This window comes from Cervus canadensis, chromosome 3 (genome assembly GCF_019320065.1).
Source record: "Cervus canadensis isolate Bull #8, Minnesota chromosome 3, ASM1932006v1, whole genome shotgun sequence".
Taxonomy (NCBI): Eukaryota; Metazoa; Chordata; class Mammalia; order Artiodactyla; family Cervidae; genus Cervus; species Cervus canadensis.
In genome coordinates this window covers 30971662-30996152 of record NC_057388.1, presented here as the reverse complement: position 1 = coordinate 30996152, position 24491 = coordinate 30971662, and the positions used below count along the sequence as shown (strand labels likewise).

Here is a 24491-nt window from a genome sequence, read left to right as displayed (position 1 = left end):
TGTGAAGGAAGCTGAGCACTTTGGGAATAAAATGATGCTTTTGAACTGTGGTGTTGGAGAAGACTCTTGAGAGTCCCTTGAACTGCAAGGAGATCCAACCAGTCCATCCTAAAGGAAATCAGTCCTGAATATTTATTGGAAGGACTGATGCTGAAGCTGAAACTCCAGTACTTTGGCTACCTGATGCAAAGAATGAACTCATTTGAAAAGACCCTGATGCTGGGAAAGATTGAGGGTGGGAAGAGAAGGGGACAACAAAGGATGAGATGGTTGGATGGCATCACCAACTCAATGGATGTGAGTTTGAGTAAATTCTGGGAGTTGGTGATGGATAGGAAGGCCTGGCGTGCTGCAGTCCATGGGATTGCAAGGAGTTGGACACAACTGAGCAACTGAACTGAACTGAATAGTCTTTATAATGATTTTAAGTAACAATGGCACATATGACAATATTTAAAACTACCTGGTATTTCTATTTTGGGGATTAAAACCCAAGCATTAATTGGGTATAGGATAAGTCCTCTGTTAATATATTCACATAGTTTTTAGTTAGATAAAATATATATGATATTTGTGAGATTATGTGCCAGAATATTTTTAAATTTCTCCGTTATGCAGACTATTTACTTGGATCTTGGAAGTGTGTGTACCTTTTGAAAGTATAAATTATATCAAACAGAAAATTTATTTACTTAAGCTCTTATCAAGTATACTGATATTAATAGCCACATAATCACTGTCAGGGGGGGAAGGTGTAGGAAATAACTCCATTGCTGTAGAGACCATAATCCCTGTCTTTGGATAATACAGCAAAACTTTTAAGTACTAATAAACTTCGTAGCCTATGAAAGGCCAAAGTAGCTAGTGCTCCTGCCTGTGCTCTTTTTGAATCTTCCTTATTTAATCTTCCAAAGGCAATTGACATACATCCAAAAGAAATGCCACAGTGAACCTGACGGACCTGGGGTAGCGGCATTAACTACCGAGGAGCGAACTCGATGGGCTAAGGTTATAATTTACATTTTTCTTTTCTTTTGAGGTACAATTGACTTACAACATTCTATTCGGGTATACACATAAGGATTTAGTATTTGTTTATACTGAGAAATATCACAGTAAATCTGGTTAACGTCCATCACTGTATAGAAAATTTAAAAATTTAGAAATTCTCTCTTGTGATGAGAACTTTAAGATCTATTCTCTGGCAACTTTCAAATAGGCAGTACAATATTATTAACTATAATTTAACCTTGGGGAGAGGATGTACTATTATTTTGTTTACATTTATACTTCAAGCACTCAGCTCAAGCACATGCTGGCCGTTTGTTCAGATTTTGAAATAAAGACAAATAGACAGCTTTAAGCTTTAAGCAGTGTTAAATACATTGTACAATATTGAGCAATCAGAAAATCTAGCGGGTGGCATAACTTTATGTGTGCTTAGTCACTCAGTCATATCTGACTTTGTTGACCCCGTGAACTGTAGCCCACCAGGCTCCTCTGTTTATGGGATTCTCCAGGCAAGACTATTCGAGTGGGTAGCCATTTCCTTCTCCAGGGGACCTTCCCAACTGAGGGATCAAACCTGGGTCTCCTGAACTGCGGGCATTTTCTTTACTGTCTGAGCACCCAGGAAAGTGGGCATAACTTTATACCTTTATACATTTAGTAGCACAAGTGTAGGGAGTAGGCATGCTGTTGGAGAAGAAAACCTGTTCAGGATTCAACACACAGGTCCTTGAATATACACTTTTCTTGATGAACCTTTTCTCTAACTTTTTGAGAACCTGTTGAGCTTTTCTGGCTATTTTATATTTAACTTGTAACATTTTATTTTTTCTCCTTGCCCTTTAGGCACGAGAATATTTGATTAGTCTTAATCCCGAGAACCTGACTATGTTAGAAAAAATTCAGAGCAGTTTACTGGTATTTTGTTTAGATGATGACAGTCCACATGCTACACCGGAAGATTATTCTCAGGTATTCAGCTATCTTGTTCTGTTATTTCTTTCTTTCTTTTTTTTTAAAGAATTTATTTATCTTTGGCTACGCTGGGTCTTTGTTGCTTTGTATGGGCTTTCTTTCTAGTTGTGGCAAGCGGGGTGTATTCTCCAGCTGCGGAATGTGGGCTTCTCACTGCAGTGGCTTCTCATGGTGGAGCACAGGCTTGTAGGTGCGTGGGCTTCAGTAGCTACCACTTATGGGCCAGACCTCTGTCCCCTGCGCCGGCAGATGGATTCTTAACCATGAGACCACCAGGAAAGTCCCTTGTTTTATTTCTCCCCACAGATTTTTCTGGAGAACTCTTGTGTAAATTGAACATGAGAAGAATTTTGTTACATGCAGGCTTTTTTTTTTTTAAAGTATCACTTTATTAAGTATAATTGACATGCAAAAAACTGTATATGTTTAATGTATACAACTTAGTTTGAAGTATACACCTATAAAACCACCTTGAAACATAATCGTGAAAACAATTGTTTCCTAGATTTTGAAAACATCTTTTATTTTAGAATGAGGCAGCTAAGAAAAGAAAGCACAAATACTAAGTCATAAAATATAAATATTTTGTGCAAGCTTTTAAAGCATTTTCTTAGCTACACACACACACACGTATCATAAGATTATACGTAAATAAATCTGCTACTGCTAAGTCACTTCATTCGTGTCCGACTCTGTGCAACCCCATCCCTGGGATTCTCCAAGCAAGAACACTGGAGTGGGTTGCCATTTCCTTCTCCAGTGCATAGAAGTGAAAAGTGAAAGTGAAGTCGCTCAGCCATGTCCGACTCTTTGCGACCCCATGGACTGCAGCCTACCAGGCTCCTCCGTCTATGGGGTTTTCCAGGCAAGAGTGCTGGAGTGGGTTGCCATTTCCTTCTCCAGAGGATCTTCCCGACCCAGGGATTGAACCTGGGTCTCCCACATTGTAGGCAGACGCTTTACCGTCTGAGCAGCAAGGCTGTTTAGACAGATCTTATATGTTGTTTAAAGAAGTATGATTATTATTTGCTTATCACATGGCACTGGTTCCCAACCTTTCCACTGATTATATATATAGAAAATTTGCATAAGGCATGGGGCAAAATGAGCTTTTCAAACCAAAGGTGACATGAAAACCTACCTATAGCCCACAGCAGTGGGCCTTGATACCTTAGTTGGTGAGGTCTGTCCTAAGAATTACGTCACTCTTGTGTCTTATTTTATCATTTGGTTTTATAAAACACACTAACGTTAGTGAGTTTAAGGATAATTGGGGTTTTATTTTTTTTTTCTGGTACATTACCATTTCCTGGGAAAAAACAAAAGATAAGCAGTTGTATTTGTAGGAATCTCAGAATCTTTGCATCCGTCAGTATTAAATGAGATAAATAATATTGGATTGAAAAATCTTGTAGCTTGAAAATTTTTCCCTCTTTAGCTGCTTTTTTATTTTTATTTTATTTATTTATTTTTTTAAACTGTTAAGAAAATTTTCGTGGTTTTATTGTATCATGAGGCATTGAAACATCTGAACAAATCAATATCTGGGCGGTGAGGCAGCTACTTTCTCCTTCACTTCTTTGGGTTACTAGAGCAACTGTCAGTAGATTTAAAAAAAAAAAAAAGACAACCTTTTGCACTACTTAAGTCTTTCCAAGGCATGCGCTGGTACAACACAAACTTCTCCTGTGAGATGCAACTAGTCTAGCGTCCAAACATCATGCCCAACACCTCGGTAGCAGCAGCGCACTGCGCCCACGCCCACCGCAGCCCTGCTCATTTGTGAATGATATTTGGAGCATCTGGAGGAGTGTGAATAATATCGGGAAGAGGAGGGAGGAAGAAACAGCATGAGTGCCTGGCTGGGAGGAGGTCAGCCAAAGTTGTGCAGGGCAAGCCTGAACATGTCATTGGTGCAAACCCAAGCATCGTTGATGTTCTTTAATAGGAACATCTGGTGGAACCCCATGATGGGGTCTTCATCGGCCTTGAGCTGGCCCACAACCATGCTGATGATGCAGCTGTCTGGTGTGGGCTGATGGTCCTGTGCCGTGATGCTGTGCTGGATTTTCTGGAATGGAAGGCTAGACAATTTCTCCACAATGGCAGCTTTCCCCTGGGATTGCTGTCCTTCCCACGTAAGGCATGATGCATCAATCCAAGGGGTTGGCACGATGGCAGCGGCAGCGGCGGCAACCCCTAACTGCCTTTTTAAAAGTAGAATCAACGAACTTCTTGAGGAAGAATATATTTTAATTAAATGTTGCTCAGACTTTTTTGCTGCAATCTACAGTTAGACATATTTAGATTGTAGCTCATTAAACACACACACATGTGCTCACACACACAAATGCATACATAGTAGAAGTTTCACAAAAGAGTAATTACTTTGACTATCTGTGATATACTCTGATGTTTATGTTCTATTGTTATTCCTTTTGTTCTTTTCCTGACTCATTTATGGCCAAAACCTACCATTTGAGAAACTGGCTTAGTGGGATATGAATTCTTGAAATATTTTCCTTGTAACTAGATTTTCATGACTAAACTTCAATGCTGCTTATCCTATTAAAGTTGCAAACACCTTGTCCTTTTACTTTGATATTCTCTAAACATTCATGAATATTGTCCCATCCTCTTTTCTGGTAGAATTTCTTGGATTTTGAGTATTTAAATAGTCAGGACCTGAATTATTATTTCTTGAGAATAGCTGTTATTTTATTAAATTTGGTTTACCTGAAGAGAGGAAAAGTGAGATCATGTGTGTTTGTATGTATTTAAGATACAAATACTTAAAAACCAATATTAAGATTCTTTTAATTTGAAATAATAAATTTATTTTAGGTTTCTGCAAAGATTCTTAGTGGAGATCCAACAGTACGCTGGGGTGACAAATCTTATAACTTGATTTCCTTTTCTAATGGAGTATTTGGCAGTAATTGTGATGTAAGTAAACTACTGAAGTTACTTTTTCCTTTTACTCTTTTCAGTTAAATGAGTGGCAGTAATCTACAATAGTTAGGCTGTCCTGTGGCAGGATAATAAATCATTTTTTAGCTTTATGGCATTAGAGTAAAAGTTTTAGTTATGAATTCTCAGTGAAAACAGTATAGGACAAATTATTTTCATCTGTAGTTAGGCTGACAGTTTGGTGTGTGTCTGTAAAATGGAATTTGCATGTATCTTTATGTGGTAGAAGCTCTTTTAAAATCTACTGCTACTTGTTGAAAATAACAACATATTAAAAAAGATATAGCATTATGCATATGTTCTGTGTACAGAAAAATGTACTTAGCTATATTTGTAAATTTGCCTAGTAATTTTGTAACCTTGTTAAAAAATGACACATGATCTTTGAAACATTATTTACTTCTGGATATTAAAATATTTGGTACTGGATAGCATTTTTTTTTTTTTTACCTTCTATATGCAAGACAGAAAAAAAGACACAGATGTATAGAATAGACTTTTGGACTCTATGGGAGAAGGCGAGGGTGGGATGATCTGAGAGAACAGCATCGAAACATGTATATTATCAAGTGTGAAACAGATGGCCAGTCCAGGTTGGATGCATGAGACAAGTGCTCGGGGCTGGTGCACTGGGATGACCCAGAGGGATGGGATGGGGGTTCAGGATAGGGAACACATCTGCACCCGTGGCAGATTCATGTCAATGTATGGCAAAAACCACTACAATATTGTAAAGTAATTAGTCTCCAACTAATAAAAATAATTGGGAGAAAAACAAAAATAAATAAATAAAATATTTGGTACTGGATAGCATTGTTTTTTTTACCTTCTTTACAAAATATATGTATACACACACATGACTTGTTTCTCTTCTATTCTCCTATGTTTGTCTTTATCATCTCTCCCCTGCCATTTTCTGATGGACATTCAGGAGGTCCATGAACCAAGAAAATGAAGAAATCAACTGAAGTCAGAATTGCAATCTATACTTATAATCTTGTTATATAACTTTTCATAAAGTATGTGACTTGGTATAAAGTAGTATGAGATAGATTTTTTTGTTTGTTTGTGTTTGGGGGCTTTCCTCCAAAAGATTTAGTGACTAAAATACTAAAAAGACCTGTTGATCTGGGTTCAGTAGTTGTATTAATCAGTAATGTTTTTCAGTTTTAGGTGATAGCAACCTAAATCAAACTGTCATTACCTTACGGAGATATTTGTGGCATGGGATACAGCTAAATTTGGGTCAGGCTGACTTCCAATGTCCAGATGCTTTCGTTAGAAATTTCTACATTTTTTGGCATCACTTTCTAGGCTCAGCTTTATTTTTATGTAGACTGTCCCATGTGATGGTTTTACCTACAATCTCATGTTTTCACAGCTCTCCTAGTACGTTATTGTTCTTCATGGAAATAGCCAGCTTTTTTTTTTTTTTAACCCCTCTGGTTCCAGCAAAAGACCTGAGAATAATGCTCGTTGGTTGTATCAGCCTGTGTGCATCTTGTGCACATTCCAGGGAGTCCACCTGGCCTGGGTCACCTGCCAAACCTTGGGACCCAGCTAGTAGGATCACTCACTCATTCAAACCACCACAGAGATGTGTGCTGGTTGCCTAAAGAAAAATAAGGTAGTTGTTACTGCCAAAGAAGGTGAAGTAGTTGATGTGCAAGTAGTAGAATGTCTGTTAACAGTTGTCTTTCTTCTTCCTTAAGAGTCCCCTGTTGACAAAAGATTCTTGTTAATTGCCTCAGCTTTTTTCTCTTCAGCTCCTTGTTTGATTCTCCTCAGTCTGGTTTACAGCCTCACTATTCCCTGAAAACTGTGCTTTGTAAAGTAGTTAACAACCTTCTGGCTTCTTCCTTCCATCTCTCCTTGACTTGTCGGATGGAAAGGATCTCCCTCTTCTTCATGTGTGTCTCACATTGCCTTCATCCTCCTAAAAGTCTCTTCCTGTCTCCAGATTCTAAAACTGAGCTTAATATTATTCATAACCATTTTCCCCCTCTGCCTGCTCTCTCTTCTGATTTGTTTGCACTTATATTTTTCTAGTTTTTACTCCGTACTCTCATTTTGAGAGTTTTGTTTCACTGTGTGTTAAATTGTCCAAACCGAATGTTACATTGTTATGTAAGGGATAAGTTACTCTCATCATCAAGAGTTCATCTTCTTGCTTTCCTCCCTCACTCCAAGCCCCCTAAAATTACCACCTTGTACTACTTTGATTTTTACTGATGACACCAATATCCTGCGGTTTGCTCAAATTCAGGAGAAAGTAATTTTAATCATATTTTCTATTTTGGGATAAAAATACTGGTCCTATAATGAGCATGTGTCTTTGTACAACTGAGATGCTTTCTTGTAGTAAAGTGTGTGGACACATTTTCTGTGTATGCATTATCCCCCATATATTTATAAAATTGATCTGATGGTCTTCACTAGATAATATGCTTTCAAAATTCCATGTAGGTTACTCTTGCACCCCAAGATGATTATTGAAAATACTATTTAACCTATATAAAACATTATTAGTAAAGCATATATACTGTAAAGTTACTTGCTCTTGATCTAGAATCATGTTGCTGCTCTCTTACGTTGGTACTAAAATATGTGCTTTATTGATTAGACTACATAATCACATTTCCCTCTAGGGATTTAAAATCCTGGGCTCAACTGTTTTGTCTTCTCTTTGTTAGAGGGTTTTGTGGAGATCACATTTGTTGTTCAGTTGCTCAGTCATGTCCGACTCTTTGCCACCCCATGGGCTATAGCATACGAGGCTTCCCTGTCCTTCACTCCCTCCCAGAGTTTGCTCAAACTCATGTCCATTGAATCAGTGATGCCATCCAACCATCTCATCCTCTGTCACCCCCTTCTCCTCCTGCCTTCAGTCTTTCCCAGCATCAGGGTATTTTCTAATGAGTCAGCTCTTTGCATCGAGTAGCCAAAGTATTGGCACTTCAGTATTGCTCTTCTTACTGGTTGCATTTTAACACTATTGTCTCAGTGAAACAATATATGCAGTGTCTGTGAAAATGTGTTGTAAAGCTACAGAATACTATGCAGCTGTGAGATGCAGTTAGAAGAGGGTTTGTCCATGACCGGTGAGTCTTGTTACCTGGCATACATGTCACTGGGACCTCCATCTGCTTTTCCATAGTGGTCTTACCATTCCTTAACATTTTACCATTCTATACGTATATGTGTATACCTCCTTTAACTTCCAGTACAAATAGCAATTGTCTTCTTTTTATGATTCATATTTACTTTACATCCCTTCCCATTACTTCAAGAGCCCTGATTAGTTGCTTCTAACTTTAAATATGCGTTCTTCCTCAGGAAATAAAATACATCAATTGCTTACTATACTGTAGAATATCCCTATCTTTATCATTATGAAGTGAGGCAGATGAGAATTCTGCTCTTGTGTGTTAAGAGTGGGGCAAAAATGAAAATAGAATACTGGGTCAAGTCTTAGCTTACATGAAGTATTCAAAATTTTGTATGTTTTCATTTTAGCATGCTCCTTTTGATGCAATGGTTATAGTAAAAATCTGCAATTATATTGATGAGAGCATTATTGAGAATGAAGGAAGATGGAAGGTATGTTAGAACAAATCATTTCCTCCCTTTTCACCTCATATTTTTATAGATACAGTATTTTTAAGTTTTCTGTATTTTCAGGGCTCGGAAAAAGTACGGGATATACCGGTTCCAGAGGAGCTTGTTTTCACTGTGGATGAAAAAGTATTAAATGACATCAGCCAAGCTAAGGCCCAGTATTTCAAGCAGGTAGATTTTTCACTTTTCTCTTTGATAGTTAATACTTTATCTTTTAACTACTGTGTATGAATTTTTGGCTATCATCCAAGTATGATGGCATAAAACATTTAGAAGTTATAGCTTTTAACACTTTTATTTCTGTTTTATTCATTTAATGCTAATAATAATTTGGTTATCTTTGGGGGTATTCCCCTTGAGTATATGCTCACTCTTCCCATTTAATTCTGTTTGTTAGGCATCCGATCTCCAGCTTGTGGTGTATGCCTTTACGTCTTTTGGCAAAAAGCTAACCAAGAAGAAGCAGCTTCACCCTGATACGTTTATTCAGCTGGCCCTTCAGCTGGCCTATTACAGACTTCATGGACGGTGAGGACCAGTCCTTCTCCATTTTCAGAGTCTGGAGGCCAAAGAGGATATCTTTATTCTAGCTTTTCTACTGTAACTCCCGTGTTTCCTCTGAGGTTTTCCCCCCACTTGGCGCTGTGCCGTAATTTGTACTTTGATCAGCAGTGTTGTTAGGTTTCCACCTGTGACACTCTGACAGTCTTTCCTTGTTTTTCATTACCTTGATACTTTTGAAGTACCTGTTCTCATCTCACAGAGGTTTGCCATGCTTTGAAATTCAGATCACTTGGTTTTCTTGAAGCCTGTTTTCAGATGGGCTCATGAAAAGATAGAGTTTTGTGGAATCTAGTCTTTACTCATTTTTAGGATAAGAGAGATGGTATGTTGTGACTTTCTACATCCGAAGCAGAAGTGGAAGCTTCTTGATCTTTTTAAAATTTTATCTGAGAATATGTATCCTTATGTTTTTAAATTTTGTTTATTTTTGGTTGAGCTGGGTCTTCATTATTGTGCATGGGCTTTCTTTAGTTGCAGACAGTGGTAGCTACTCTTCGTTGCTGTGCACAGACTTCTCATTGCAGTGGCTTCTCTAGTTTTCAGTGTACAGGTCTTTTTGTCTCCTTGGGTAAACTTAATCCTGTGTGTTCTTTTTGATGTTATTGTAAATTGTTTTCTTGATTTACTTTTCAGATTACTTATTGCTAGTGTATAGAAATGCAACTGATTTTTGTGTGTTGACTTCATACCCTGAAAAACTGAATTCATTTATTATCTCTAACAATTTTTTTGTGGATTCTTTAGCATTTTGGTATCTATGAATAGAGATAGCTTCAGTTTTTCCTTTTTGATTTGGATGCCTTTTATTTCTTTTTTTATAGTTAGAATAGCCAGTACTATGTTGAGTAGAATGGCAGAAGCAGGCATCCTTGTCTTATTATTCATCTTAGCTGGGAAATTTTTGGTTTTCCACCACTGAGTATGGTGTTAACTGTGGGTTTTTCATAAATCTTTATCATATTGAGGAAGTTCCTTTGTTCACTTTTTATTATGGGAGAGTACAAGATTTTATAAAAAGCTGTTTCTGTATCAGTTGTGATTATCATGTAGGTCTTTTTCTTCATTCTATTAATGTGGTGTATTACATTGATTTTCATATGTTGCACCATCCTTGCATTCGTGGGATAAATCCCAGTTGGTCATGGCATACAGTAAGTTCCCTACATACAAATGAGTTCTGTTCTGAGTGCTCATTTCTGAGTCCAGTTTGTTAGTAAGTCCAACAAAGTTAGCCTAGGTACTCAACTAACACAGTCAACTGTATAGCACTGTACTGTAGTAGGTTTATATATTTCACACAAATAATATATAAAAAACAAACATGAAAAATTAAACGTTTAATCTTATAGTAAAGTACCTTGAAGAATACAGTAGTACAGTACAACAGCTGCCATATGGAGGCTGGCATTGAGTGAACAAGCAGGAAGAATTACTGACTGGAGGAGGTAGAGGAGATGGGGAGATGGTGGAGCTGAAGGATCATCTGCAATAGGAGATGGAGGGCAGTTTGAACAACCACTTGCAAAGGTTGCATGCTCATGACAATGTATGCCAGACACGTGAACTAACTCACATGATTGATAAGTGAACACACGTTCACATCTTTGAAAGTTGGCAGCTTGAAGGTTCATATGTAGGAGACTTACTGTGTCATCCTTTTAATCTGCTGTTAAATTCAATTTGCTAGTAAATTGGAGAGGATTTTTGCATCTATTCCCTGATGGCTCAGCATTTAAACAATCCGCCTTCAATGCAGGAGACATAGGAGACAAGGGTTTGATCCCTGAGTCAGGAGGATCCTCTGGAGGAGGAAATGACAATCTACTCCAGTGTTCTTGCCTAGAGAATCCCACAGACATAGGAGCCTGGCAGGCTACAGTTCATGGGGTCACAAAGAGTCAGATGTGACTGAGTGATACTATTTGGATTTTGGACATAAGGAATATTGGTCTGTAGTGTCTCTTCTTACCGTGTTTTTGCCTAGTTTTGGTGTCAGGGTAATGCTGGTCTCATTTTATGAGTAAGGAAATGATCCCTCCTCTCTGGTGTTTTTGGAAGAGTTTGAGAAGGATTGGTGGTTGATTTTTTAAAATTTAGAATTCATCAGTAAAGCCATCTGGTCCAGGACTTAACTTTGTAGGGAGATTTCTGATTGCTGATTTATCTCATTACTTGTTATATGTCTGGTCAGATTTCTGTTTTTCATTGAGTTAGATTTGGTCATTTGTGTATTTCTCAGAATATGTCCATTTCATCTAGGTTATCCAGTTTATTGTAAATGGTTGTTCATAATGTTCTCTTATGGTGCTTTTTTATTTCTGTGAAGTCAGTAGTAATGCCCTCTCATAGTTGATGGTAATAATTGATGTCTTCTCCCTTTTTTCTAGTCAGTACAGCTAAAAGCTTGTCAATTTTGTTGATCTTTACAAAGAATCAACTTTTGGTTTAGTTCACTTTCTTTGTTTTTCATATCTGTATTTTTTTTTTTTATCTCTATGATGATCTTAATTTGTTTTTTTGCTGGCTTTGGGTCTAGTTTACTCTTCTTTTTCCTAATTCCTTAATGTGTGCAGTTAATTTACTGATTTGAGATTTTCTTCTTTAATATAAATATTTAGAGCCATAAATTTCCCTCTGAACAGTGATTTTGCTTCATTCTATAAATTTTGGTAAGTTCTGTTCTACTTTTCATTTATCTCAGTGTGTTTTCTGATACTCCTTGTGATTTCTCCCTGACCAGTTGGTTGAGTGTGTTGTTTTATTTCTACATATTTGTGAATTTTTCAGTTTTTCTTCTGTTGCTTTTTGGCTTCATCCTATTGTCATTGAAGAAGATACTTTGTATGGTTCCAGTCTTTTAAAATTTATTGAGATATTCTGTGCCCTATTATATGGCTGTCCTGGTAAATGTTCCATGTATACTTGAGAAGAATTTATATTCTTCTATTTCCTAGTGGCATATTCTCAATCTGTCTTTCGCACACGTGCATGCTAAATTGCTTCAGTTGTGTCTGATTCTTTGTGACCCTGTGGACTGTAGCCCACCAGGCTTCTCTGTCCGTAGGTTTCTCCAGGCAAGAATACTGGAGTGGGTTGCCATGCCCTTCTCTAGGGGATCTTCTCAACCGAGGGGTTGAACCTGCATCTCTGCATTGCAGGCGGATTCTTTACCATTGAGCCACTGGGGAAGCCCTTGTCTTTTAGGTGTAGTTGCTGCTCAGGCCTTCTCTTTCCTTGTTGATCTTATGTCTACATGTTTTATCCATTATTGAAAGTTGGATATTTCTGAAGTCCATGACTTGTTGTAGAGCTGTCTAGTTCTCTCTTCAATTCTGTTAGAGTTTGCTTCATGTATCTTTGAACTCTGTTGTTTGGTACATATATTTTTATAGTTGTTATATCTTGATGAGTTATATCTTTTATCAGTATATAATGTCCTGTGTGTCTCATTCAGCTTTTTACTTAAAATACTGTTTGTCTGATAATAATACTGCCACTCCAAATAGAAAAAAAAAATCTGTAGCCACTCTAGCTCTCTTTTGGTTACTATTTTTTTCATCCTTTTATTTTTAACCTCTATCTGTTTTAGTATCTAAAGCAAATCCCTTGAGGATAGTATATAGACTTACGTTTTTGTTCATTTTGCCAAAATCTACCTTTGGAGAGTTTAATATATTTATATTTAAGATGATTGCTGATGAGGAAGAACTCTGCCCTTTTGCTATGTATTCTGCAGGTCTTACGTGGTTTTGTTCTTCAGTTCCTTCATTCCTGCCGTTTTTGGTATTTAGTTGATTTCTTTCTGTAATGTACCATTTTGATTTCCTTGTCTTTTTTGTCTCCATTTTTAAAGCTGTTTTCTTTATGGCTACCTTGGAAATTACATTTAACATCTTAAATTTATAGCAACCTAGTTTGAATAATACCAGCTTAGTTTCAGTAGTATATGCTGTGCTTTTGTCCATCATTGTGCTTTTATTTTGTCACAGATTACATTTTTTTACATTGTGTGTTCATTAACATAAATTTTTACTACTATTTTATGTATTTGTCCTTTAAGTAAAAAAACTGTTAAGCATTCTTGCTCTGTCTCCCATGTTTCCTATAAACTGATGGTTAGATTTGGAAACTTGAAAATAGTAATCAGTAAATTTTATTATTTTTTATAACAGTAAATCATATAGTTCATCTTATTTGTTTCCTATCATATCCTGTTCAGTTGTTAGCCGACATCCATTATAAAGTTTCCTCCCTGATGTTTTTACCTAATGGTTTTAGTGGCCATTGATGATCATTACCAAGATATCTCTATTATTTCATTACAAGTTGCTGAGTAGTGATATTTTTTCATTCATTCTTACTGCGTTTATTTTTAATTTCTTTAAAACTTTTTTTATGTGAGCCATTTTTAAAGTCTTTGTTGAATTTGTTACAGTATTGCTTCTCTCTTGGTTTATTGGTCAGGAGGTATGTGGTATCCTAGCTCCCTGACCAGGAATTGAACCCACACCCCCTACATTGGAAGGCAAAGTCTTACCCACTGAACCAGGAGGGAAGTCCCTAAATTGTTACTTACACTTTCTTATTCCCATTTTGGAAACGATACTAGTTCAGCTCAGGGAAATGGTCATAGAAACACTGAACAGAGGAGGCCCAGTAACTATTTGAGGGAGTTTCTTGGTGGTCCAGTGGTTGAGACTCGATGCTTTCACTGCCACGGACCCACGTTTGATCCCTGGTCAGGGAACTAAGATTCCACAAGCTGTGTGGCAGGACCAAAAAATAAAACAGTGTTGACCCCTTTTAGTACCCACTTTCAGACCTTTTACTCTAATTCCATTTGATTGCTTTAATTCTGAATTCCTATCACCAGGAAAGAGAGCTTTGTACCAAAAGTTGTTATATCATTTATATCATTCTCTAACCCAGGAAAATAGTCATCATCCTTGGGCAGCAGTTCCCAACCTTTCTGGCACCAGGGATGGATTTTGTGGAAGACAGATTTTCTGTGGGGGGATGAGGGGGATAGTTTCAACATGATTCAAGCACATTACATTTATTGTACACTTTATTTCTCATATTACATCAGCTCCACCTCAGGTCATCAGGCATTAGATCCCAGAGGTTTGAGGGCTGCTGCCCTAGGGAACTTATTAAATAATGCTTTTACTTAATTTTACAGTCATTCAAGCTCTACACAGCAATAGAGAATACAGAGTGCTTGGCCTTTAGTTCTCTCATATAGGCCAAGCACTGTATTCTCTATTGCTGTGTAACAAATTACCCGATATCTTAGTAGCTTGGAACAGCAAATGCTTAATTGTCATCTCACATTTTCTGTCTGTCAGCAATCCAGGCGCAGCTTAGCTGGATGCCTCTGACTTCAGTTGTTATAGTCAGGGTGTCAGCCAGCGCCACGTCCTCATCTGAAGGCACTCCTTCACAAGGATGTGCTTCCAGTCTTACTCACGTGGTTATGAGTAAGGTGCCTTTCCTCCCAAGCTGTAGCCTAGAGGCCTCTCTGTTTCTTGCTCGCTGGGCCTCTCTACAGGGCGGCCCCCAGCACAGCAGCAGGCTTTCCTCAGAGTGAGGAAGTGAGAGCTCATCAGAGAGCTCACTTTGTAACCTGATTTCAGAAGTGACTTCTCACTGCTTTTGTCCTGTTCTTTTTGTTAGAAAGAAGACACCAAGGCCATCCTGCACCCACCATGAGGGGCTATACCAGGGCATTAGGAGCTGGAGGCATCTTAGAGGCCACCTACCACAGACACCAAAGCATACAGCCTGATGGCAGCCACGCCTTTGAGACATTTGTTATACCAGGCCTGAGTAGTTTTTGCTCTTGGCTGTTGAAAATAGCCTGTTTGTTATTGAAAATCTCAATTGCAGTCTATACCATAGAACTTAATCTCTGACCAAAGCCAGCTTTACTAGGTAAACTCTTTGTAGTAACATTATAGTGTTTTCTTTCTCATGATACATTCTCTTTCATTTTCATTTTTTCTTATAGTCCCGGTTGCTGCTATGAAACAGCTATGACAAGATTATTTTATCATGGCCGTACAGAGACTATGCGACCGTGTACAGTAGAAGCAGTCAGTTGGTGCCAATCCATGCAGAATCCTTCTACCAGTGTGAGTATTCAAAAAGCAAAAAGATAAGTTGTTTGTCCTAAAGGAAACTTGACCCTTGAATAACTAACTTCTTCAAATCCCTGAATCAGTAAAATATTTTCAAACCTTTTTTCCTGGAAACTGTCAAACATTTCTTCATTTGTCAGTGAAGTATGTACTTGGAGAGAGGAAGAAACAGGGAAGACCTGATAAGCCCATTTGCATCATCTTCTAGGCAAAGTAATTTCCCACACCTTGAGTATTTCACTACTGTTGATCTGCCTTTAGATAACACGCACACAATGCAGACTCTTCCCAAACGCCTTTACAAGGGAACTTTTCTTGATGTGGTTGAATGTTTTTGAAATGAGGTTTTTTTTTTAATATTAGAACCAATATAGCTTTATATGTTTTGTTGTTTTATACTTACTTTTAAGCATTTACCACAAAAGAGTAGTGCATTCCCACTGCTGTTTTGGTATTGCATTTGCTTCTTTAGTCTTAATAGACATAGTTATATATTGTTGTTGTTTAGTCACTGTCGTGTCCAACTCTTTGCAACCCCATGGATTGTAGCCCGCCAGGCTCCTCTGTCCCTGGGATTTCCCAGACAAGAATAATGGAGTGGGTGACCATTTCCTTCTCCAGGGGATCTTCCTGACCCAGAGATCGAATCCCTGTCTCCTGCATTGCAGGTGGATTCTTTACCACTGAGCCACCAGAAAAGCACCTAGTTATATATGTGTTGCCTTACTTTAATTTCATGGAGCTGCTTAATTATCTTTTTTGTACAACTATGCTTTCGTTTTGAAATCATAATTGCTTTTGTCTTTACACTTGTTAATATCATGTTAGTGCTACCCACAGGTTCCTATTTTCTTGTTCTGGAAAGGAAATAAGTCTCAGAGCGTATAGGAGGGAAAAGGCAGTGAAAGGAGGTAAGGGTTGAGGGGGGATAGGTTGGAGGTTTGGAATTGACATGAACACGCTGATATATTTTAAATGGATCACCAACTAGGACCTACAGTAAAGCATAGAGAAGTCTGCTCAGTCTTCAGAGCATAACCACCTAAATGGGAAAAGAATCTGGAAAAGGATGGATAATGTATATGTAGAACTGAATCACTTTGATGTGCACCTGAAACTAACACCACATTGTTAATCAACTATACCCCAATATAAAATACATTTTTTTTTTAAAGGCAATAGAAGAAGTGCTAAAAAAGACACAAAAATTATGTGTCTCGAGGTCTTTCTTGAACTCTTTCTTTTTTCTCTTATAAATTACCCAATTTCTAATTACCTTGAGCTCAGGTTTTTCTGTTTGGTTTCTGTACAGTCTGTTATTAAAGTATCTCTTGATTTTTTAATACAGCTTCTTGAGCGGCAGCACATGATGTTAGAAGCTTTTGCAAAACATAATAAAATGATGAAAGATTGTTCAACTGGAAAAGGTACTTACACTGGAATTATTATCACTCAAAAAAAAAATTATCTTGTGCAGGAAATTCTTCTAACCTCAAGTTTGGGGTTCTATTGCAGGATTTGACCGTCATCTTTTAGGCCTCTCACTCATAGCAAAGGAGGAAGGCCTCCCTGTTCCGGAACTCTTCACAGACCCCCTCTTCTCCAGGAGGTAACGTAAAGCGGTGTCTTGTCACCTCAGCAGTTCTTCTTCCTGGATGTTCAAAGCTTTTCAGAAACAACATAAGCCTCTATAGGCCTAGTAAAATATCCTTTCTTTGTGCCGTACAGTGGAGGCGGTGGGAACTTTGTTCTCTCAACCAGTCTGGTTGGTTATTTGAGAGTCCAGGGCGTGATGGCCCCCATGGTGCACAATGGCTATGGGTTCTTCTATCACATCAGAGATGACAGGTGAGCCTGCTCTTTTTATTCCTACTGCTCGTTTTCATTGTTTGAGTGTCTTCCTTGCACTATGATTCTGATGTTCTTGTCTGTCACTTGCTCCATGGGCAGTTATTTTTTACCACTTAGGTGTTTGATGCATAATTAGTCTCTCCTGCTTTTGAGACTTTTGTGATATCAGTCCCTGAGGTGTTTTGTGCACAACACTGTTTCAGCATTGACTCGGTGACCATGTCCTCATCATCCTCCAAAATCAGTACACATATTACCATACTTGTTCTACCTCAGGTATTTGATGCTAAGTTCAGGTAGAAACTGATGGTCTAAACATATGTGGTTGTTAGTACAGTCATAGACAGTAGCAGTGATACCAGGACAAGAGACAAGGTAAATTAATTTACATTCAGAAAAGGATGGTTTACCCTTTCAGATGCATTTCATTTTTATTGTATGGGGTTTGACTTAAATTTTTGGAAAGAGTGAGAAAGAAAATACTAAAACCTGGCAAGAGAAAGAGAGGTGGAGAACAAGGTAATCAGGAATTGACAAAGACTTGGAAGGTCCCCGTTCATAGAGTCTGGCTGTCTCTTCTGTAAGAGCTTGGGTCAGGGAATTAAAATAACAGGGCTACATTTAGCACTGTGTGAATAAGAAGAGAGCAGGCTTAGAGGCATTTCAGGTGGAATGTGAAAAATGGAAATAATGGTATGTCTGACATGTTTCACTTTCTAAAATACTGTTTTTCTACTTTTCCTTTTTAAAAGAATTTAGTCAATATTATTTTTTCAAAATTTTATTATCTGCCATGTCAAGCGTGTTTGTGTATACCCGAGGTGCTTGTGTTTGTTGACATCTAAGTCTTAGATGGCATATTCCCATAGTCATATTTGCAGTTTCTATACATTAATTTGTGAATTAATGATAAAGCTTAAACATGGATCTTATTATCCTTTTTTGCAATAGTCAGAAGTCAAAAATCATTATCACATACAGAGAAAACTGAAGACTGTAACATATTCCCTGCCAAGTCATGGATCTCACCTTGCATGCAGGGTTAAAAGTTTAGGCCAGATATGCCTCAGGTCTTTGACTTTTTGAAAAAATAAATTTTTCATGATCCTGGGACAGAACTTCTATTCACTCATTCAGGAAATATTTAGTGAGAACTTACAATGTGCCGAAGATTGCTTTGGGTGCTCAGGACACAAGGCAGACGAGATCCCCGCTCTTGAGGATTGTACTTTTTACATGGGAAACAGGGACCAAAGGGGACAAACAAGCAGGGTGACTGCAAATAATGGTGAATATTGCAGAGGAAATAATTGAGTCAATGTGGCCATAGAAACAAACTGGCAGGGAGACAGAGCGCTGCTTTATATGGTGTGTGGTCAGGGGAAGTGTCTGAGGGAGGGCTGATGAGGCTGAGATGGCGAGGACGTGAAGGAATTCATCATATCAATCGCCAGGAGGACAGCCCTCCAGCATCTGTCCCCCGCTCACTCTGCAGCAGGTCCTCCGGGCTCTTCTTGCTTTCGCTTCCCTTCCCTGCAGACCATTCTCTGCGCAGCAGCCCTGATGGCCCAATGGAACCCAAGTCATATTCTCCTACTCAGAACCCTCCGAGGGCTTTTCCTTTCAGTCACACGAGATCCAGTCCTCCTGAGAGACCCTCATGATCTTGCTCTCTTCTGCCTCTCTGACCTTGTCTCCTGCAGTGCTTCTGATTGCCTCCACTCCAGCCCCAATGGCTACCTTCCACCTGCCGGGAAAGCACTGTCCTCGAGGCCCTCACAGCCGTCATTTCCTCCTCTTAGTAGTCTCTTACCTGCAATATGTGCAAGGGTGACCACCTTATTTCAGAGGCTCTCATCAGAGAGGCCTTCCCTGACCATCTAAAATAGCAGTCCCCTTTCCCCACACACAGCTGTTGCATTTTAACATTTATAATCACCCAGTGTGTGTGTGTGTGTGTGTGTGTGTGTGTGTGTGTGTGTGTGTGTGTGTGTGTGTGTGTGTGTGTGTGTGTGTGTGTGTGTGTGTGTGTGTGTGTGTGTGTGTGTCTGTGTCTGTGTGTGTGTGTGTGTGTGTGTGTGTGTCTGTGTGTGTGTGTGTGTATTATCTATCTTTACTTCCTAGAATATAAGCCTGCAAGAACATGATTTTTAATTTTTTTGAATCCCCAGCTCAACATGTGCTCCTTCCTATTTCCCAGTGACTTTGTTGTTTAGCAGAAGCACGCAAGTCTGAGGATAGGGAAGAGCTTGGAATATTAAGGCGCAGTGTGGCTATACATTAACAACTGAGTGGGAAGTTGGTAGAAGAAGAGACAGAAGAGGGGGAGACCAGAGCGAAAACTGGCAGGAAGGGCAGTGTTCTCAACCCTGACTGCATCTGAGAATTACCTGGTGAGCTTTAGAAACAGTATTCCTGGAGGTACTGATTTGGTTGGGGTGCTCCGTTGATGTAGGGCCTTGGTAAGGAGTTTAGATTTCCTCCGAAAAGTAATGGGAAGCATTTTACCAATTTTAAGTATGAAAGTTACTTGTTTTATTTACACTTGAGAAGGACCCTTGGCTGTTATATGCAATATAAATTAGGTAGATAGTATTATGAACAAGAATGAGGTGAAAGAAATCAGGAAGCATGGAAGGTATGTGTGTTGAACAAGGCAGTTGATACTGAAGGTGGAGAGCAGTAGAGAGGTTTGAGAGATGTTTTGGAGGTAGAACCAGTAAGACTTATTGATGGATTACTGATTCTAATGGTGGCATTTACTGGGATGGAGAAAATTACAGGGGAAATGGGTATGTTAGGGTAGAAGTAATAATTTCATTTTGTACATGGTCACTTCAAAATTTCTGCTAATATAGGAATTAACTATAATTTGTATTTATATACAAGATAATATGCCAGTAGGCAGTTGGATATATGAGTTTGGAGCTCAGAAAACAAGTCAGAGCTCAAGGTGTACTCAATTTCTGAGTCATTACTGTGTATATACCCCAAATACATAGAAATTCTCTGAAAGGAATTTCTCCTTCACTGTTAAGCTTGAAAATGTATGACCTAGAGAAAGTTAGTTTATTTTTGAAATAGCATTTTATTTTATGTGTACTTCATGCTCATTGTTAAAATATTTTGTAAAATATGGAAAAATATAAGAACAAATTTAACATTTCCATTGTAAGACATGACATTATCTTTCTAATCTATAATGTGCATAGATTATAGCATATACTTTTTTATAAATGTAGATCATATTATAAGTATTTTAGCACCCTTTTTGTGAATTGCATTCTCAATATTATTTCAAGCATTTCTCAGTGCCATTAAATATGCTTTGAGGTATTTTTGGTTGAGTAATATTTAGTCTTGTTGTTTAGTCACTAAATTGTGTCTGACTCTCTGTGACCCAATGGACTGCAGCACGCCAGGTTTCCCTGTCCTTCACTATCTCCCAGAGTTTGCTCAAATTCACGTCCTTAGTCAGTGATGCCATCCAACCATCTCATCCTCTGCCGCCCTCTTCTTTTGCCCTCAATCTTTCCCAGCATCAGTCTTTTCCAGTGAATTGGCTTTCCGCATCAGGTGTCCAAAGTATTGGAACTTCAGTATCAATCCTTCCAATGAATATTCAGGGTTGATTTCCTTCAGGATTGACTGGTTTGATTTCCTTGCAGTCCATGGGACTCTCAAGAGTCTTTTCCAGCACAGTTGGAAAGCATCAACCTTCTTTATGGTCTAATTCTCACATCTCTACATGACTACAGGAAAAACCACAGATTTGGCTATACAGACCTTTGTCAAAAAAGTTATGTCTCTGCTTTTGAATACACTGTCTAGGTTTGTCATAGCTTTCCTTCCAAGGAGCAAGCAAGCATCTTTTACTTTCATGGCTCCAGTCACTGTCCGCAGTGATTTTGGAGCCCAGGACAAGAAAATCTGTCACTGTTTCTACTTTCCCCCCTTCTGCTTGCTGTGAAGTGATGGGACTGGATGCTATGATCTTAGTTTTTTGAATGTTGAGTTTTAAGCCAGCTTTTTCACTCTCCTCTTTTCACCTTCATCAAGAGGCTCTTTAGTTCCGCTTCATTTTTGGCCATTAGAGTGATGTCATCTGTGTATCTGAGGTTTAGTCTTATGGATTTCCATAATTAAACCACTTCCCTACTATTTCCAGTTTTTCACATTACAAATAATAATATGATAGTTAGTATTCCTTATTTTATCACATCATTGCCAACTTTAGGCATTATAAAGCAGTCTACAAATTTTTATAGGAAAATATAACCTAACCTGAATTCATATGAAGAAAGACATTCTCTTTGTTTATTGGCATCTGTGTATATTCTTTGGTGAATTATGCATGTAGGAATGATTATTCTTTCTATAGTTTAAAAATATAACTGAATTTAAAAAAATTTAACACAGAAATCGTTACTCTTTGTGAAGAAATACTTAGCTTTTGCTAAATATTTAGAGGCGTATGTACAGTATAGCTAGAAAATGCCTACTGATCATGAATCACCAGTGAAAGCAAGGCAGGACTTTCTGTAAGTTCCTATATATCTTTCAGCAAATATAATCCACTCAAACATTGGTTTCATTATTATATACTGAGCCAGAACATGTTTTTGTTTCATTCTGCTTTGTCTAAAGTACATGTCGAAGATACCTACTTTCCTGTCTTAATTTTCAGTGATGTGAAAATCGCATGGTCATCCGCAAGACTTATATTATACAACATCTTTATTTTTTAAAAAATGTATTTATTTTAGTTGGAGGCTAATTACTTTGCAATATTGTAGTGGTTTTTACCATACATTGATATGAATCAGCCATGGATTTACATGCATTCCTCATCCTGAACCCCCATCCCACCTCCCTCTCCATCCCATCCCTCTGGGTCATCCCAGTGCACCAGCCCTGAGCACTTGTCTCATGCATTGAACCAGGACTGGCGATCTGTTTAACTTGAGCATAATGCATGCTTTGGTGTAGAAAATTTGTGTGTCTATAAAGGGGAAAACTAGTTCCAAGAGAATTAGTAGCCACATTTCTGCTCTGAACCCTCGAAGAGCCAGGCTTTCTTCCTATTTATTTCAGCTTCCTGGGGCCACCTTTATCGGCTACTACATAGGGGATTTCTTCACCAGGAGCTTCTAGAAGAACATAGTGTGGAGGGCATATCTTGGTTTCAAGAAAGTTTCTCTGGCTTTTCTAGAAACAGCCTTTCTCTCCTCTTACCCTTCTTTTTCTATTTTATTATTTTTGTTTACTCTCTTCAAGTATTCTTTAAAAATAGTTGAAGTTTTATTGCAGACAGTGGCATGAATTCATCTAACTCATCCCATCTGTGGCATGTTAGGAAGGTCTTATATAGGAAGAAGAGTTATTTAGCACACTCAGACCTAACTCCAGAGCACCCATGAGCTCTGACTAGTTTCTTGTTCCCTTTTGTCCTTAGGCTCTAGTTACAAGGTAAATTGGGTGTTGCGCTATATGCACAACTGTGGCTTTACTTTCTCCTGTGTCCGGTAACCTTTGCCCATGGTGAGCGAACAGTCCTGTCTCACACATGAGTAGCCGGGGGAGTAGAGGCCGCGGCTCTCTCCCCTGTCACCCTTGGAGCCGTCCGTGCGGACAGGTGTTGTGTAATCATTCATTGTTTGTGCTTCGCAGGTTTGTTGTGTCCTGTTCAGCCTGGAAGTCATGTCCAGAGACTGATGCAGAGAAGCTGGTTCAGCAGGTTTTTCATGCTTTCCATGATATGATGCAACTGATGGAAACGCCTCATCTCTAGAGACTAATCATTTATTAAGCACTTACCAAAATATATAATTGGGTGCCGGGAGTGGGTGGTATTGTGAGATAGGAAGGGATATTGACTGAAGGAAACTTGTTAAATGTAGAGACCAGTAGAATCATGCTCTCAAGATTTATCCTGACATAGAAAGTAGAAATATTTTTAAGCTTCCTCTGATGCAGCAGCAATGCAAATTACAATATGATTATAGAACTATGCAAAGTTTAAGATCAGCCTCAACAATGCAAATTTTTTTAACAGTGCAACTCTAACTCTTAAATATCTTTGTTGGTACCTAAGTAGGTAATAAGTCTCTCTGGACATCATTGTAGAGTCCATCTTTCAAGCACTTTAACATTTTCTAGTTGCCAAAGGATATGAAATACATGATTGGACGCTAACTTCCCTGAAATCAGTGGTTCCACATTCACCACAAGGATACAAGCCTACTATGTTTAGGAAAGACCACTACAGTTTAATCTGAAAGTTTATGTAGAACAGACAGAATTAGGTTGCAGTAAGGAGGTTTACATGCTCTGACACATACAAAAAACCCTCGAAAATTTATTATATCATTACATTGAATTGCCCAAAGTTTGTTTGGGTTTTTCCATAGCATCTTACAGAAGAAGCCAAATGAACTTTCTGGCCAAACCAATAATTAGTTTTGTGAACATGAACTTAAAGCACTTATATTTAAACTTAATGACTTTAAAAGGATTGAATACTAAATCAAATTCTCAGGATTTCTTTTTCCTTTATCCAGTTTTATAGTTTTTACCCTCAGAAAATAAAATTTTCAAAATCACATAGCTTCTTGTTTTGTGTTTGAGTGATTCATTCCTCTGTGGCCCTCTACTTTCTGATCAGTTGCATATTTGTTGTCTAATAACCGCCCCCAGAACTTACTGCCTCACAACAGGTGGTCGTCCCATGATGTGTCAGTGGACTGTGCCCACTCGCTCGGCTGTGCTGCTGTCTTGCCTGAGTTACAGCGCTGCCCGTACCAGGCAGGCGGTGAGGCTGCAAAGTCTGAGACAGCCTCACACCTGCCTGGGGACATGGTGGCTGGGACTTGTCTGCATGGCCTTTGATCATTCAGGATTCTAGCCTGGACTTCCGAACTGGGCAGTGGGAATGTTCTAGGAGGGAAGGGTGGAAGTTGAAAGACCTCTTGAGGCCTAGGCTCTGAAGTCATGTTGAAGGCACATGATGTCCCTTTTGTGTGCACTTGGCTAGAACGAGTTACCAGAGCAGCCCAGGATCAAGTGGAGGAGGAAAAAGGTTTTGCCTCACAGTAAAAGGAGCAGCAAAGTAATTTATAAATAATTTGGTAAATGTAAATGAGTGGGCACAAGAAGGCATGGTTTATTGGGGGCCATTTTGTAGCAACCTACCACAAATATTACAATACATTTAGTGCACTGGTTGTAGAATATGTATCCTTTTTTGGTTACATTTTCATAGGTTCTGGTTCTGATGACTGGTTGTCATTGTTATTTCTTTGTGAAAACATTCAGAATTGGCCTCTATGGCACTTGATGTATCCTTAAGAGTTAATACAGACTACA

At 38.5% G+C, this 24491-nt stretch overlaps 1 protein-coding gene across 2 annotated transcripts in view; it reads left to right on the top strand.

The window, feature by feature from the left end:
* The window catches only part of CROT (carnitine O-octanoyltransferase), a 49752-nt gene extending 26020 nt beyond the window's left edge, over positions 1-23732 (top strand). For both annotated transcript variants that reach the window (XM_043462872.1, XM_043462873.1), the window contains exons 8-18: positions 915-1008; positions 1855-1980; positions 4828-4929; positions 8470-8553; positions 8635-8742; positions 8969-9099; positions 15146-15269; positions 16624-16702; positions 16791-16884; positions 17004-17123; positions 22797-23732. In XM_043462872.1, the coding sequence (XP_043318807.1) occupies positions 915-1008; positions 1855-1980; positions 4828-4929; positions 8470-8553; positions 8635-8742; positions 8969-9099; positions 15146-15269; positions 16624-16702; positions 16791-16884; positions 17004-17123; positions 22797-22917 (1183 nt within the window). In that variant the 3' untranslated portion in view covers positions 22918-23732. The remainder of the gene's footprint in view (positions 1-914; positions 1009-1854; positions 1981-4827; positions 4930-8469; positions 8554-8634; positions 8743-8968; positions 9100-15145; positions 15270-16623; positions 16703-16790; positions 16885-17003; positions 17124-22796) is intronic.
* The last annotated feature ends 759 nt before the right edge of the window (positions 23733-24491 follow it).